Here is an 18,943-nt window from a genome sequence, read left to right as displayed (position 1 = left end):
AAGAAAAACGAATACACTCACAAACATTGCTGTGTTTAAACAGCGTGTGTACAATCGAGTGTCACCGCTCTGCGGCCGCAAAGCAGGTGACTTCACCAGCAAGCCCTCTGTGTCCTCCTCACGCGTATCGCGACAGCCCTACGTCGCTTAATCATAGGATAGAGGGCAGCTGGTGTGGACATGATTTTATAGCGCCGGCATCACAAGTAAAAAGCTATGCAATTAGATAGCAATCATAAAATAAAAGTACATCTACATCATTGCGATCAATCTAGACATATAGTGTTTCTACAGTGATGTTAGATAAAATATGAATATATATAAAAAAACACATAATTCAGACACAGCGATCCTCTGAGTTAAGTGCTCCTCTAGTGGTAGGAGGAAGGAATAGTATAAGTAAGATATAGGTGGACTGTTAAATGTCGCCACCTGCTGGAAATGTAAGGTGCATATTTCAAATGCCCAGCCATCCACCTCATTGTCGTGCTGAACATTTAGATTAATCCAATTATATTCAGAGAGACAGAACATAATAAGAAAAAAGGCAGTGCGGAACCCAGGTAGGCAATCTTCTACTAATTTATGAAATAATTCATAAGTGTAAAAACCCTGATCAAGGCTAAAATATATGTGGTGGGGAGATATAAAGCCACAATAAAATAAAATTAAAATGAATAATCCAATGTAAAAAACCCCTTATGTGGCAATATTAACCATAAAGTGACTCATATGTATAAAACAATGGCCAAGGCTAATAAATATATGGTAAAAAATTCCAGAGCCACAATAAGAAATATAATAAGGAATAAATGTTAAAAATGTCAATATAAAATGGCAATAAAAAGGAAAATCCAATACTGTAAGACCAATACATGTTGCGCTAATCAAATAACCAGGACCAGTAAATAAGTACGGTGATGTAACCCTAAAACCACAGCAGTACCTATTTAAAATTATTGGTAAAATAATTATAAAATCACTAGTAAAAGAATCAGGCAAATAGGTAGTTAAAAGTTGGATATAAAACAATTCAAATCAAACTCGACATTGTGCCCCTGTGGCGTGAGGGTGCATAACTCGTGTATCCAACGAGATTCTGCCTGACTAATTTTCTGCACTTTATTGTCTCCTCTCCAATGCGGTTTGTATTTCTCTATCCCCCACACCATCAATGACGAGGGGTCTCTATTGTGGCACTGGTCATAGTGGCGGGATAGACTATGCTTGGGGAACCCATTGATTATGTTTTGTGTGTGTTCCCGAAGTCTTTTCCGCAATTTCCTTTTTGTTCTGCCACATATTGAATCTTGCATGGACATTCCAACAAGTACACTACCCCCCTCCGTCTCACAGGAGATAAATTCTTTGATTTTATATTGTTTCCCTGTAAAACAGGAATTGAAAGTCTCTTTCTTCTTTTTGCTCTCTTTGGTGCGTTTGCAAGTAAAGCATTTTTTACACGGATAGTACCCTTTCTCATTAAAAAATGAAAAACTTTTTTTCTCTGGTGGATCTAGTACGTTTTTAGCAATAATATCTCTCAGCGTTGGGGCCCTCCTATATGTGAATAGGGGTTTTTCAGGAAGTACCTGTGCCAAATGTCGGTCGGCCTTCACAATATGCCAATATTTTTTACAGATCGCCTCTATTTGCTTGTGTTGTACACTATAATCCATTATTAATGGTATTTTTCCAGTGAAGGAGCTGTTTCTCACAGAGTCCTGGATCAGCGTGTCTCTATCCAAAGTGACTACATCTTTGATTTTTTTCTCAATAAAATCTGGTTTGTAACCTTTTTCTATAAATCTTTTGCCAATAAAATCAGCCTGTTCCAGGAATACGTTGGTTTTCGTACAGTTTCTCCTCAATCTCAAGAGCTGACCCTTCGGTATATTCTCTAACCAGGGATTGTGGTGGCAGCTGTCCAGAGGCAGATAACTATTTCTGTCCACAGTTTTAAAATGAGTTTGAGTTACTAGTTTCGTCCCTTCTTTGGTAATCTCAAGGTCCAGAAAGTTGATTTTTTCATCACTCAGCTCCCAGGTTAATTTAATATTCTTGTCATTTGAGTTAAGATAAAAACCGAAGTCAATAAGACTCTCCTTATCCCCATCCCATATAATTAAAATATCATCAATAAAACGCCTGTATAAAAGTAACTGCTGTGGTTTCCTATTATATAAAACCTCTGCTTCCCACTCTGCCATGTAGAGATTCGCAACACTTGGTGCATATTTTGCGCCCATGGCAATTCCACAAATTTGCTTGTAATACTCATTCCCGTACCAAAAATAATTATGATCCAAACTATATTCCAAACAATTAGAGATAAACTTTTTTTGTGCATTTTTTAAGTCACTTAAAGTGTTCAGTGCCCAATTAGTGGCCTGTACTGCTTCCTTGTGGTTGATGATTGTGTAAAGTGATGATACATCTGCAGTAGCCAAATACACTGTATTTCCATCTAGTGAGATAGTATCTAATAGCTGAATCAAGTGTTTTGTGTCTCGGAGATAGGATTCGGTTTTTTTCACTAAGGGTTGTAGGAACCAGTCTATGTATTCTCCTATTCTCGCACCTACGGAATTTATTCCATTCACAATGGGTCTTCCTGGAGGTTCATCTCTTGATTTGTGTATTTTTGGGAGTGTGTACAGAACTGGGATTTTGCATCCTACAGGTTGTAAATATTTCGCTTCTTTCTTGTTTAGTAGGTCTTTCTTGGTCCCTCTTTCTACAAGTTTCGCTAGATCATCTTTATACCGGATTATGGGGTTCCCTGGCAGTTTTAAATATGTTGTGTTATCACTCAATTGGCGATCAATCTCCTTTTTGTAGGCCACTTTGGACTGGACAACAATAGCCCCCCCCTTATCGGCTGGTCTTACAACTACATCATTTCTTTCTTCTAATTTTCGTATGCCATTCTTAATGTCCCCTGGATCAGATATTCTCTTGATTTTCATGTCATACAAGTCTTTTAGTACCATCCGTCTGAAGGCTTCAATATGTCCATCATTACTTATGGGCGGCTTGAAAACTGATTTATTTCTAAGATTACTGTATACAACATCTGTTTCTTCAGTAATATTTCTGGTTATACCTTCTCCAGGTTTATTCATCATATATTTCTTTATGTGGAGACTTCTTGCAAATTTATTAATGTCCACATATGCATCAAACTTATTGAAGTTTTTCTTTGGGGCATATTTCAGGCCTTTATCCAGTACTTTGATTTCCTCCTTAGTTAATTCTACTCCGCTGATATTGATGATTCCTTCTCCTATTGGTCTCTTCTTCTTCTGCTTCTTTGCTCCCGCCCTGCATCCTCTCTTTGATTTCCGTGTCCTCCAGATTGATTTTCTTGGGTCCTTCCTGGTGTTGCTCTCGTCCTCTCTTCTCTGTCCCGATTCCTCTGAGCATCCTGGTTCCTGTGATCTCCTTTCCTTGTTTCGCCTGGTCTGGGTTCCGGACTCCAATTCCTCGAATTCTGCACCCCATTCTCCCGATGACGCCTGGGGGATTCTTGGCGTCTCTGCTCTAAAAAACGCCTTGGTGATCCGTTTCTATTTTCTCTTCCATGAGAATAGTGCCGATTTGGTGTTCTCCTATTTTCATAATGTCTTGGTGTTCTTCCTCCTCCACCATCATCTCGTCGCAAATGGTCATAATGATTATATACAGGTACGTTCTATGAATTTTCATACATTCGTCTGTCTTCCTGTTGATAATAGTTTCCTTCTCTTCTAGGGTTCTCATAGTAATTACCTTCTTGGTAAGCTTGATTTCTCCATGGTGGTGTCCGTGATCTTCCCTATATGCATCTGTTGGTGTGGTCTAGGGGCAACATAGGTATTGGGGTTTTGCCAGTTCTTTTTCCAGAAAGGTTTCCAACCATTGTTGTTCCCATTTTTTCTGGGTTTTTGGTTCGGGGTGTTTACCCCTTGATGTGTTCCCGTAGTGTTAGTGTTCTGACTTGTTGTGTTTTCACTGCTAGCATTTTGGCCTCATATCCAGTTCAGGTGAACTCCTATTTGATGCAATCCCTGATTCTTCTAGTTTATTCTGCCATTTAAATACCAGATCATCTTCATAATCTTTCATATCTCTCTGGTATTTTCTTTTTTTCCTTGCAACTGTCTCCTTGTCCTTTTGCTCCATATCTCTCTGTAACTGTTTAGATAGGGCTATAAATTCGGGAAGTTCTTTACTGCCTTCTAGATTTGTTTTTAATTCGGTAACGTTTTCGATCAATTGTTCTAATTTTACGTTGTTTTCTTTTTATCAGTAATGCCAACAATTCAAGACCTTTGTCATTAAAAAACTGAAACCACTCATCAGTGGATTCCTTATCGGTTAGGCCATCATTAATGGGTACATCCCACCTTAATCTCCTTGGGATCAATCTATCCTTGATGTACTTCTCATGGGTTGCAATATCCCACCAGGCATTGATTTTTTTTCTCCATCAGATGACCCATTTTTCTAAAGCTGTTTTCAATATTCCCTGCTGGGTTTTCCTCTGGTTTCTCAAAGATATTTTCCATATCAATTTCCCTATTTTCAAGGAATCTAAATACTTCCATGGTTTGCTGCACAAGTAGTGTAGATCTAATAATCAGTATAAAACAAGGGGGGAACTAATGCGCAAACCAGCCTAACCCGGGAAAAAATATATATAGTGGTACAAATAAATTAAAAGTTACAATCAAGCAGCAGCCACAACTAATAGTGCTCACGCACTGACAGCATATGATAGACAGGGGGATGTAGTGGCGCTTGCAAATACTAAAAACCGACAATAATTTAAAACAATAAAATATTCTAAACAATGATACCCCAGTAGAGGACGGACTCACTCTCATACTTTAGGAATCATTGTTTAGAATATTTTATTGTTTTAAATTATTGTCGGTTTTTAGTATTTGCAAGCGCCACTACATCCCCCTGTCTATCATATGCTGTCAGTGCGTGAGCACTATTAGTTGTGGCTGCTGCTTGATTGTAACTTTTAATTTATTTGTACCACTATATATATTTTTTCCCGGGTTAGGCTGGTTTGCGCATTAGTTCCCCCCTTGTTTTATACTGATTATTAGATCTACACTACTTGTGCAGCAAACCATGGAAGTATTTAGATTCCTTGAAAATAGGGAAATTGATATGGAAAATATCTTTGAGAAACCAGAGGAAAACCCAGCAGGGAATATTGAAAACAGCTTTAGAAAAATGGGTCATCTGATGGAGAAAAAAATCAATGCCTGGTGGGATATTGCAACCCATGAGAAGTACATCAAGGATAGATTGATCCCAAGGAGATTAAGGTGGGATGTACCCATTAATGATGGCCTAACCGATAAGGAATCCACTGATGAGTGGTTTCAGTTTTTTAATGACAAAGGTCTTGAATTGTTGGCATTACTGATAAAAAGAAAACAACGTAAAATTAGAACAATTGATCGAAACGTTACCGAATTAAAAACAAATCTAGAAGGCAGTAAAGAACTTCCCGAATTTATAGCCCTATCTAAACAGTTACAGAGAGATATGGAGCAAAAGGACAAGGAGACAGTTGCAAGGAAAAAAAGAAAATACCAGAGAGATATGAAAGATTATGAAGATGATCTGGTATTTAAATGGCAGAATAAACTAGAAGAATCAGGGATTGCATCAAATAGGAGTTCACCTGAACTGGATATGAGGCAAAATGCTAGCAGTGAAAACACAACAAGTCAGAACACTAACACTACGGGAACACATCAAGGGGTAAACACCCCGAACCAAAAACCCAGAAAAAATGGGAACAACAATGGTTGGAAACCTTTCTGGAAAAAGAACTGGCAAAACCCCAATACCTATGTTGCCCCTAGACCACACCAACAGATGCCATATAGGGGAAGATCACGGACACCACCATGGAGAAATCAAGCTTACCAAGAAGGTAATTACTATGAGAACCCTAGAAGAGAAGGAAACTATTATCAACAGGAAGACAGACGAATGTATGAAAATTCATAGAACGTACCTGTATATAATCATTATGACCATTTGCGACGAGATGATGGTGGAGGAGGAAGAACACCAAGACATTATGAAAATAGGAGAACACCAAATCGGCACTATTCTCATGGAAGAGAAAATAGAAACGGATCACCAAGGCATTTTTTAGAGCAGAGACGCCAAGAATCCCCCAGGCGTCATCGGGAGAATGGGGTGCAGAATTCGAGGAATTGGAGTCCGGAACCCAGACCAGGCGAAACAAGGAAAGGAGATCACAGGAACCAGGATGCTCAGAGGAATCGGGACAGAGAAGAGAGGACGAGAGCAACACCAGGAAGGACCCAAGAAAATCAATCTGGAGGACACGGAAATCAAAGAGAGGATGCAGGGCGGGAGCAAAGAAGCAGAAGAAGAAGAGACCAATAGGAGAAGGAATCATCAATATCAGCGAGTAGAATTAACTAAGGAGGAAATCAAAGTACTGGATAAAGGCCTGAAATATGCCCCAAAGAAAAACTTCAATAAGTTTGATGCATATGTGGACATTAATAAATTTGCAAGAAGTCTCCACATAAAGAAATATATGATGAATAAACCTGGAGAAGGTATAACCAGAAATATTACTGAAGAAACAGATGTTGTATACAGTAATCTTAGAAATAAATCAGTTTTCAAGCCGCCCATAAGTAATGATGGACATATTGAAGCCTTCAGACGGATGGTACTAAAAGACTTGTATGACATGAAAATCAAGAGAATATCTGATCCAGGGGACATTAAGAATGGCATACGAAAATTAGAAGAAAGAAATGATGTAGTTGTAAGACCAGCCGATAAGGGGGGGGCTATTGTTGTCCAGTCCAAAGTGGCCTACAAAAAGGAGATTGATCGCCAATTGAGTGATAACACAACATATTTAAAACTGCCAGGGAACCCCATAATCCGGTATAAAGATGATCTAGCGAAACTTGTAGAAAGAGGGACCAAGAAAGACCTACTAAACAAGAAAGAAGCGAAATATTTACAACCTGTAGGATGCAAAATCCCAGTTCTGTACACACTCCCAAAAATACACAAATCAAGAGATGAACCTCCAGGAAGACCCATTGTGAATGGAATAAATTCCGTAGGTGCGAGAATAGGAGAATACATAGACTGGTTCCTACAACCCTTAGTGAAAAAAACCGAATCCTATCTCCGAGACACAAAACACTTGATTCAGCTATTAGATACTATCTCACTAGATGGAAATACAGTGTATTTGGCTACTGCAGATGTATCATCACTTTACACAATCATCAACCACAAGGAAGCAGTACAGGCCACTAATTGGGCACTGAACACTTTAAGTGACTTAAAAAATGCACAAAAAAAGTTTATCTCTAATTGTTTGGAATATAGTTTGGATCATAATTATTTTTGGTACGGGAATGAGTATTACAAGCAAATTTGTGGAATTGCCATGGGCGCAAAATATGCACCAAGTGTTGCGAATCTCTACATGGCAGAGTGGGAAGCAGAGGTTTTATATAATAGGAAACCACAGCAGTTACTTTTATACAGGCGTTTTATTGATGATATTTTAATTATATGGGATGGGGATAAGGAGAGTCTTATTGACTTCGGTTTTTATCTTAACTCAAATGACAAGAATATTAAATTAACCTGGGAGCTGAGTGATGAAAAAATCAACTTTCTGGACCTTGAGATTACCAAAGAAGGGACGAAACTAGTAACTCAAACTCATTTTAAAACTGTGGACAGAAATAGTTATCTGCCTCTGGACAGCTGCCACCACAATCCCTGGTTAGAGAATATACCGAAGGGTCAGCTCTTGAGATTGAGGAGAAACTGTACGAAAACCAACGTATTCCTGGAACAGGCTGATTTTATTGGCAAAAGATTTATAGAAAAAGGTTACAAACCAGATTTTATTGAGAAAAAAATCAAAGATGTAGTCACTTTGGATAGAGACACGCTGATCCAGGACTCTGTGAGAAACAGCTCCTTCACTGGAAAAATACCATTAATAATGGATTATAGTGTACAACACAAGCAAATAGAGGCGATCTGTAAAAAATATTGGCATATTGTGAAGGCCGACCGACATTTGGCACAGGTACTTCCTGAAAAACCCCTATTCACATATAGGAGGGCCCCAACGCTGAGAGATATTATTGCTAAAAACGTACTAGATCCACCAGAGAAAAAAAGTTTTTCATTTTTTAATGAGAAAGGGTACTATCCGTGTAAAAAATGCTTTACTTGCAAACGCACCAAAGAGAGCAAAAAGAAGAAAGAGACTTTCAATTCCTGTTTTACAGGGAAACAATATAAAATCAAAGAATTTATCTCCTGTGAGACGGAGGGGGTAGTGTACTTGTTGGAATGTCCATGCAAGATTCAATATGTGGGCAGAACAAAAAGGAAATTGCGGAAAAGACTTCGGGAACACACACAAAACATAATCAATGGGTTCCCCAAGCATAGTCTATCCCGCCACTATGACCAGTGCCACAATAGAGACCCCTCGTCATTGATGGTGTGGGGGATAGAGAAATACAAACCGCATTGGAGAGGAGACAATAAAGTGCAGAAAATTAGTCAGGCAGAATCTCGTTGGATACACGAGTTATGCACCCTCACGCCACAGGGGCACAATGTCGAGTTTGATTTGAATTGTTTTATATCCAACTTTTAACTACCTATTTGCCTGATTCTTTTACTAGTGATTTTATAATTATTTTACCAATAATTTTAAATAGGTACTGCTGTGGTTTTAGGGTTACATCACCGTACTTATTTACTGGTCCTGGTTATTTGATTAGCGCAACCATGTATTGGTCTTACAGTATTGGATTTTCCTTTTTATTGCCATTTTATATTGACATTTTTAACATTTATTCCTTATTATATTTCTTATTGTGGCTCTGGAATTTTTTACCATATATTTATTAGCCTTGGCCATTGTTTTATACATATGAGTCACTTTATGGTTAATATTGCCACATAAGGGGTTTTTTACATTGGATTATTCATTTTAATTTTATTTTATTGTGGCTTTATATCTCCCCACCACATATATTTTAGCCTTGATCAGGGTTTTTACACTTATGAATTATTTCATAAATTAGTAGAAGATTGCCTACCTGGGTTCCGCACTGCCTTTTTTCTTATTATGTTCTGTCTCTCTGAATATAATTGGATTAATCTAAATGTTCAGCACGACAATGAGGTGGATGGCTGGGCATTTGAAATATGCACCTTACATTTCCAGCAGGTGGCGACATTTAACAGTCCACCTATATCTTACTTATACTATTCCTTCCTCCTACCACTAGAGGGAGCACTTAACTCAGAGGATCGCTGTGTCTGAATTATGTGTTTTTTTATATATATTCATATTTTATCTAACATCACTGTAGAAACACTATATGTCTAGATTGATCGCAATGATGTAGATGTACTTTTATTTTATGATTGCTATCTAATTGCATAGCTTTTTACTTGTGATGCCGGCGCTATAAAAATCATGTCCACACCAGCTGCCCTCTATCCTATGATTAAGCGACGTAGGGCTGTCGCGATACGCGTGAGGAGGACACAGAGGGCTTGCTGGTGAAGTCACCTGCTTTGCGGCCGCAGAGCGGTGACACTCGATTGTACACACGCTGTTTAACACAGCAATGTTTGTGAGTGTATTCGTTTTTCTTTATTAAACTGATATCCTGTGGTTTTATGCTATGGAGGCATTCCTGTGTTTCTTTTTGAGAGCCTGAATGGGGAGGAGTGTGAGCCGTCTTTGGATCCTGGATTGTATTTATGTGACTGCAGAGCAGCTCCTGTTACAGGCTTGGTAAAAGCCTCAAGAAGGTAAGAGGCTGGTAAAAATAATCCCCACACTGAGGAAAATCGGGCTGGTTTGATTCACAGACATATGAGCACAATGTAACAAGTCTTCATTGAATGAGCACAATGTAACAAGTCTTCACTGAATTAACCACTGATCATCTGAATTGTTGAATGGAGCACAGATGCACTTTGCACTTTGGACTTTATTTTTAATATTTTCATTATCACTTGATTGTGCACTGGATATAGTTTTATTCACTATCACTAATCCTGCAGTGATATTGTACTATCTGTTTTTGGACTATTATTTATGATTTTTTTATTTTTTTATTTTATTTTTTATTTTATTATTATATTATTATATCTTTTTCATTGCACAGAAAAACAACAGTTTTATGATTGAACCGTTTAGGTTTTTAGGACACTTGCATTTTTGGACTTCTTTTCAGTTGTTGCTTTTTCCTGCATGTGTTTGCTAATTAGTAATTAACCACTTTCCAGGAGAGCTGGAGCTTTCATTCACTGCTATTATTGTTTTAATTATTAGCACTTTGCACTTGTTTTTCATCAAGCACTTTAAGGATTTATGACACATATTTTTAAAAAAAGGATTATTATCCCATGTACACTGTGCGGCCAGTCAGGCACTTTTATCCATTGGATTTCATTATTTATTCACTCGCAGTTCCTTCCACATCTAATTATTGATGTTGGATGGTATTCTTTGGGCATAGACCTCGAGTGTTACACATTTTTACCCCAGTAGAGGACGGACTCACTCTCATACTTTAGGAATCATTGTTTAGAATATTTTATTGTTTTAAATTATTGTCGGTTTTTAGTATTTGCAAGCGCCACTACATCCCCCTGTCTATCAGAGGTGATCAAATACCACCAAAATAAAGCTCTATTTGTGGGGGGAAAAAAGGACGCCAATTTTGTTTGGGAGCCACGTCGCACGACCGCGCAATTGTCAGTTAAAGCGACGCAGTGCCGGAAGCTGAAATTTCGCCTGGGCACGAAGGGGGTTTATGTGCCCAGTAAGCAAGTGGTTAAATCAAAATTTGCAGCTGGCTCCTGAGGAACCGGCACTACTAGTAGTGTCAAACTCCTGGCTCCCCTCCTGCACTCAGTGGCACAGGCAACAAGGGAGATAAGCATTCACTTTCTTTTTTACAGAGACAACGTTTATTGCCACTTTTAGTTACATAGTTTGTAAATTTGCATAAAGACATCAGTCCATCCCGTTTAACAATTTCCATATCCCTGTGCTTTGTAGTGGGTCACTTTAAAGTGATACAAATAGAGGCTGTTCTTACCACCTCTCGTTATGTCAATGCTAGTTGCTTCACTAGTAAAAATAAAGATTTGGCCACACTCTGATGCCATAAGCAGTCACAAAGCTTTATTGTCCCAGGCAAATCAAAGAGAATCCACCAACGCTTCCATTTACTACATGTGAGGCTGGTCAGCCAGCACTCGGCCACAGTGAGATGAGGGGGCTTGTCATGCTGTCCTATTGCTCGAATACTTTTTATACTTCCATAGTAGGTGAGGTTGAAAAAAGACACAAGTCCATCATGTCCAATCTATGGTGTCCGTTTAATAAACCGTGAAGTTTTTTCTCCGTTCAGTTCACAGCAGTTCACGGCAGTTCTCATGAGGAGAATTATCTCCTCTGCAGCCGGTTTAATAAACTGAGAACTTCAGTTCTCAGATGGTGAACAGAGGTGAAGTTTTTTCTCTGAAAACAGCCGAGATCTGTGTAAAAGTGGGTGGACTGTCTGTAATCTTGTGAGATATTGTAAGATTATGGTGCAGCCGAATTCAAACAGTGAAACGAACGTTTAAAAGAACATGTAATTAATGTTTTCAAACATGTGATATATATATATATATATATATATATATATATATATATATATATATATATATATATATATATATATATATATATATAAAATTACATATATATATATATATATATATAAATACTGTATGTATATGTATATGTATGTGTGTGTGTGTGTGTGTGTGTGTGTGTATGTATGTATGTGTGTGTATATATATATATATATATATATATATATATACCGTATTTATCAGCCTATTGTGCGCACCCGCGTATAGCGCGCACCCCTACTCTGGACGTGAAATTCCTGAATTTTATTTATTTTTTATTACTTAGTTTTGGTGTCTTGCCTGGCGTCCATCGGCGGCCTTGTCTGGTCTGGCGTCCGTCTGCGACCTTCGTGGTGTCCTCCCCGCTGCTCCTGCGCTGTCTCTGAGCCGATCCCTGCTTCCTGCGCTGTGTTTGAATGCCGCCGCCGCCGACATATACCGAGCGAAGTACACTCGGGCACGCTCGGCTCCTCTCGCATAACCTAGAAGGGAGCCGAGCCTGGCCGACTGTACCCGAGTATACTGCGCTCGGTATATGTCTGCGGCAGCGTTCAAACACAGCGCGGGAAGCAGGGATCGGCGGCAAAGTTCAAACACAGTGCGGGAAGCAAGTATCGGCGTATATCGCGCACCCACAATTTTGCCCTGATTTTAAGGGAAAAAAAGTGCGCGTATACGCCGATAAATACGGTATATGTGTGTGTGTATATATATATATATATATATATATATATATATATTTATATTTATATATATATATACACACACACATGTTATATAGATACTGTATGTGTGTGTGTGTATATATATATATATATATATATATATATACATATACACACACACGTATATTGTTGTTAATATTCATTTTTAACCCACTGGTGTTGAAATTAGGAAGAAATAAGCCTTCTTCCTCTTATCACACCAGCTTCTCTCCCAGATTCTCCACCTCTGAGCTGGTGAATCTGGAAGGGAGATATTTCAGGTGAAGAGCTGTGAAATCTTCAGATCACGGTTTATTAAACTGTCCGTTTGTGACAAAACATCCATGTGCTGTGATGTGAAGTGAAGAATGTGTTCTCTGCTCCTTATCACAGTTTATTAAACCGGCAGTGCTCTGTGATAAGCCGTGATCAGCCGTGATCATCATGATCTCCGCTTATCACGGTTTATTAAACGTACACCTATGTGTGTGATTATATGTCAGTATTAGATTGTATATCCCTGTATGTTAAGGTCGTTTAGGTGCTTATCTAATAGTTTATTTAAATTGGCTATGCTCCCCGCTTAGATCACTGCTTGTGGAAGAGGTTGTCACTCTTGTTCCAGGTTATCACTAACCTGGAACAAGATAAAGACTTTGGGCCAGATTCACATAGGTTAGCGGATCTTAAGATCCGTGTAACCTATGTGATTTAAGATCCGCCGCCGCAAGTTTTTGAGGCAAGTAGGTAATTCACTTACAAAACAAAACACTTACCTCAAAACTTGCGGCGATGGATCGTAAATCCCCCGGCAGGATTCAAATTTCGCAGCTAGGGGGAGTGTAATATTTAAATCAGGCGCGTCCCCGCGCCGATTTAAATGCGCATGCGCCGTCCGCGAATTTTCCCGGCGTGCATTGCTCCCAATGACGTCACTAGGACATCATTGGTTTCGGCGTGAGCGTAACTTGCGTCCAGCGCAATTTCAAAATTTGACGTGGGAACGACGGCCATACTTAACATTGGCTGCGCCTCATAGAAGCAGGGGTAACTATACGCCGGAAAAAGCCGAACGCAAACGACGTAAAAAAAAACGCCGGGCGGTCGTTCGTTTCGGAATCGGCGTATCTCCTCATTTGCATAATCGTTGCGCAAATAAAGCGAAACGCCACCTAGCGGCCGGCTGGGAATTGCAGCCCAAGATCCGACGATGTAACACAGTTACACCTGTCGGATCTTAGGCATATCTATGCGTAACTGATTCTATGAATCAGTCGCATAGATACGACCGACGTAAATCAGAGATACAACGGTGTATCAGGAGATACACCGTCGTATCTCTTTGTGAATCTGGCCCTTTACTTTAATCTGACTTTCCTGATCTGCATACTTCTTTTAGGTCAGTGTCTCAGAAAGTACTAATACCAGGTGTAATAGACAATTGGCACCTTCCGAAGAAGGTCAGTAATGGCTGCCACACAATTCTCTCAGGAATGGTTTACTTTAAATAGCTTTTAAAATGAGAAACAATAGCTTGGATTTTACTGAGCTCAGCTCTTTGGTGACTCATGGATGTAAGCCATCTGGTCCAGGTGCGTTGTTCACATCTATTCTGCCTAATTATTTTTAGACCTTTTCAACATTAAAGCTGAACTCCAGGCAAACCGCTACATACAAAGTTGAAATACAGAAGATATTTTACCTGCTGAAGAATTTGTATTTCTGTCCATAAATTTCTGAGATTTACACACAGCCCTGCCAGACAGTTAATTTGGGGTGGCGACCTGCCTTTAATCAGACGCAGTTTAATATGTTTGTACTACAAAAAATACGACACTGCCCCCATCTATAGCTGGCTATCGCATTAAGCAGCATTGGAAGGCTACATAGGATATAAACAGGGCCATGGATGAATCCATGGGGAAAAAAAACAAGCTTAATTACCGACCAGCTCGCAGACAACCAATTAAACCTGTCTAACAATATGCGTTAAAAACAGGGGTTTAGTCCCCATGCATTTGCAAATGCATGCGTAAGCCACAGAGCTTCGCCACGGCACCCTGGTATCTGTGGGACCCAACGCTAAATTCTGAATGTTCCCACAGTGGAGGCACATTCATCCATGGTCCTGTTTTTATATCTGATGTAGCCTTCCAATGCTGCTTACTGCGATGGCCAGCTATAGGTAGGGGGCAGTGGCATCTTTTTTTGTATCGCTGTCATGTGTATTGGTCAGGCAACACACTAACACCTTTGCAGCAATTGAGCTACTTGCTGGGTGCTCAGTGTGCTCCTGTACCTTTAAGAAGGGGTGGGCTCCCCTTCAGTCCACCTGCCCTCACCTATCCATCAGAATGCATGTGCCTCCACTGTGGGGACACTCATAAGTTGGCGTTGGATACCACAGATACCAGGGTGCCGTGGCAAGGCTCTGTGGCTTACGCATGCATTTTTTAACGCATACTGTTAGACAGGTTTAATTGGTTTCTGCAAGGTGGTCTGTAAGCTTGTTTTTTTTTCCCCATGGATTCATCCATGGCCCCGTTTTTTATATAGTATGTTTGTAACCCTAAAAAATAAATAAGAGACCTTTCCCTTATAAAAGGTGCCCTGCTGGAAGTTGTAAAAAACCTGGCTGGTTCTGCCCTACCCTCTGTAGATAGATAGATAGATAGATAGATAGATAGATAGATAGATAGATAGATAGATAGATAGATAGATAGATAGATAGATAGATAGATAGATAGATAGATAGACATATAGATAGATAGATAGATAGACAGATAGATATGCAGATACATAGATAGATAGATAGATAGATAGATAGATAGATAGATAGATAGATAGATAGATAGATAGATAGATAGACATATAGATAGATAGATAGATAGATAGATAGACAGATAGATATGCAGATACATAGATAGATAGATATACAGAAAGATAGATAGATAAACATATAGATAGATAGATAGATAGATAGATAGATAGATAGATAGATAGATAGATAGATAGATAGATAGACAAACATACAGATAGATGGACAGACATATAGATAGATGGACAAACATATAGATAGATGGACAAACATATAGATAGATGGACAAACATATAGATAGATGGACAAACATATAGATAGATAGATAGATAGATAGATAGATAGATAGACAGATAGACATACAGATAGATGGACAGACATATGGATAGATGGACAAACATATAGATAGATAGATAGATAGATAGATAGATAGATAGATAGATAGATGGACAGACATACAGATAGATGGACAGACATACAGATAGATGGACAGACATACAGATAGATGGACAGACATACAGATAGATAGATAAACATACAGATAGATGGACAGACATATAGATAGATAGATAGATAGATAGATAGATAGATAGATAGATAGATAGGCATACAGATAGATGGACAGACATACAGATAGATGGACAGACATACAGATAGATGGACAGACATACAGATAGATAGGCATACAGATAGATGGACAGACATACAGATAGATAGATAGATAGATAGATAGATAGATAGATAGATAGATAGATAGATAGATAGATAGATGGACAGACATAGATAGATAGATAGATAGATAGATAGATAGATAAACATACAGATAGATGGACAGACAAATAGATAGATAGACAGACATAGATAGATAGATAGATAGATAGATAGATAATCAGATAGATAGACATTGGGTCTAAGGGGAAGAATGAGAGATAGATAAGACAGACAGATGAGAGAGATTTAGTGGTGAATGGGAGAAACATTTACTACGATCAGCAGTCCCCCACCCCCCCTCCCTTCTGCTCTCCTCTCGAGTCCAGCTGCACACAGCTTCAAGTCTGTATGCTTGGAGCAGCACTGACTGTAAAGGGAGGGAGGGGGGGGGTCCTGCTTCACCTTTCCCCCCCAGCTATTCACTCGTAATCTGCTGGTGAAGACAGACATGTGCCTGGCAGGAGAGGTCAGCCACCAGCAGATTACGAGTGAATAGCTGGGGGAAGAGGTGAAGCAGGACCATCCCCCCCCCCCTCCCAGTCAGTTCGATCAGAGCATACAGACTTGAAGCTGTGTGCAGTGCTGCTCAGCGGGACCCTGGAGAGGGGAGCGGGAATCCCGTCTTCAACTGGGGAGGTGCTGGTGGTGACAGGGCTGGCTGTCAGTGGCAATACTAGCGCGGAGAGATGCTGTGGGGCCCGGTGGTGGTTCGGCTGGTGGTGGCAGGCATGGATGGATTTAGCTGCGGGGAGTGGAGGTATGAAAGTAACTGCTTACCTTCAATGACGCCGCTCCTCTGATGCCCCCACAAGTGCTCCAGAAACCGGAAGTGATTTAAATGGCACTTCCCACTGACTCTACTTCGGTCCCCGCTGGCCAATCACATTACACCACTAGGGCATTTTGACAAATGAAAGGACAGTGGGAGTGTGTGCGGGCGCACAGCTTGCGCCCTGCACACGCCCTAAACACGGGCAAATCAGCTTTCCAGCCTGCAATCAGCTGATTGCAGGCTGGGAAGCTTCCCATAGACCGCCGCATGTCCGACGCCTGATCACTCTTAAAGTGACATTTACAAAAAAAAAAAAAAAAAAATTTTTTTTTACAGCTTGGGGGGGGGGGGGGGGGGCAGCGCCCAAGCGCCCCCTATGGACGGGCCGCCACTGTCGAAATGTGCTGCCAAAATTAACACAGCCTACCAGCATGTCTTTGGAGTGTGGGAGGAAAGCGGAGTACACAGAGGAAACCAACACAGGCACAGGGAGAACATACAAACTCCAGGCAGGTAGTGTCATGGTTGGGATTCAAACCAGCCACCCTTTTGCTGCTAGGCGAAAGTGTCACCCACTACACCACTGTGCCCGCCCATACAGTTAATTAAACCCACAATCTTTATCAACAGGATGAACTTTTGTGATCTTTTCCAATTTTCGTTTCACAGAGAGAGGCTTTGCGCTGACTTCAGTCAACCAATCATGTGCAAGCAAAAATGATATGATTTGTTTTCAAATTCCGCTGCAAATCTTTGTATATTCTATGCAAAATTTGTTTTCACTATGTTGTACCTCATTCACGAAAAAAAATGTAAATGATCATTCTTGATCATGGGGAGATTAAGCATATGTATTAGAGATTGTGTGTACAGTGTATTGATATATTGTGACACTATAGTATGTCCCTCCGATGCTTGTACAAATGCTGTTTTACCTGTTCATAGGTTGAAGTTTCCAAGGAACACCTAGCAGAAGAAATAAAAAAGAGGACAAGTTAGTCAAGAATGTTTAAACGCAAAACTCATCCCAATGGCTTTTACAAACGAGGCTACAGGGCAGAAAATAACTGAAAAAGGAGACTTTGTAAATATGTGAGGTGCTAGTTTTTTTATTAAATGTATTGAACTTGTTTATAAAACTATGAATAAAACCGATCCATTATGCTGTTGTTGTGTTTTCTATTATTTTGTGTGTTATTTTCCTAAATGACCCCCCGATGTTCAGAATATATTGGGCAGAGTTTATCAGTAAAGCCCCTCCGGTGTTTTTGTACTTTCCTTGTCTTTATTGCAGTGTTTATCTTGCCCTCCTGCTTCCTCACCTCCAAAATCTCATCCCCATTCTGCCAAGTATAGAATGTAACAAACCCCCAAAAAAACGTAGGAATACCATTAACAAAGCGTCAAAGGTAAAAAATGTGAATATAATAAAAATTAATGCAGAGTGTCCATATAAACTTAAATATCCCCAGTGTTCAACGAATCCAATAGTCCATGAAAAAGTGCTGACAGGATAGTGCCTCCACCAAACAATAACACTGCCGCTTACCAGATGGGTCACGTAGTCACGTCCCTCTAGTGACGAAACATTGGGAGAAACGACGTTCTGACATCACCGCGTTGTGTGCCAGACCCGGAAGATACGGGCTGCTGAATCGAAGAGCCCGCCGGCTCAATTGTATTTTATATGCCTTATCTCACTTCTTCGATGCAAGTGTGCATTTTTATGTTACTTATTACATTTTTAAGGGTTTTACGCTATGCTAGTCCCTTCCTTTTTTTATGTGGTGCATCCTGGATTGCTACGTTGTTTTAGACATCTTCTATGCAATATTGAACCATACTGAGGGATTTTTGCTACCAATAGAGACCCCAGGCTGGGATATCAACCATGTGCGCATATTGATCTCCTATAATTAGAGATCACGTCAATCTGGTAAGCGGCAGTGTTATTGTTTGGTGGAGGCACTATCCTGTCCGCACTTTTTCCTGGACTATTGGATTCGTTGAACACTGGGGATATTTAAGTTTATATGGACACTCTGCATTAATTTTTATTATATTCACATTTTTTACCTTTGACGCTTTGTTAATGGTTTTGTTTTGTTTTGGTTTGCTCACACGGACTGCTATTTATTCACTTGATAATTCCCAGGTTTCTACCTAATTTAGGAATTAACC

General features: G+C 39.7%; 1 protein-coding gene across 2 annotated transcripts in view; it reads left to right on the top strand.

Annotated features, from left to right (window-relative positions):
• Nucleotides 1–17,931, top strand: part of LOC120932456 (histidine--tRNA ligase, cytoplasmic-like) — a 184,115-nt gene extending 166,184 nt beyond the window's left edge. For both annotated transcript variants that reach the window (XM_040344818.1, XM_040344817.1), the window contains one exon: nucleotides 17,708–17,931. In XM_040344818.1, coding sequence (XP_040200752.1) covers nucleotides 17,708–17,761 — 54 coding nt within the window. In that variant the 3' untranslated portion in view covers nucleotides 17,762–17,931. The remainder of the gene's footprint in view (nucleotides 1–17,707) is intronic.
• Nucleotides 17,932–18,943: the final 1,012 nt, after the last annotated feature.

Source organism: Rana temporaria, chromosome 3 (assembly GCF_905171775.1).
Source record: "Rana temporaria chromosome 3, aRanTem1.1, whole genome shotgun sequence".
In the NCBI taxonomy this organism is placed as follows: domain Eukaryota; kingdom Metazoa; phylum Chordata; class Amphibia; order Anura; family Ranidae; genus Rana; species Rana temporaria.
This window is presented reverse-complemented; position numbering and strand designations above follow the sequence as displayed.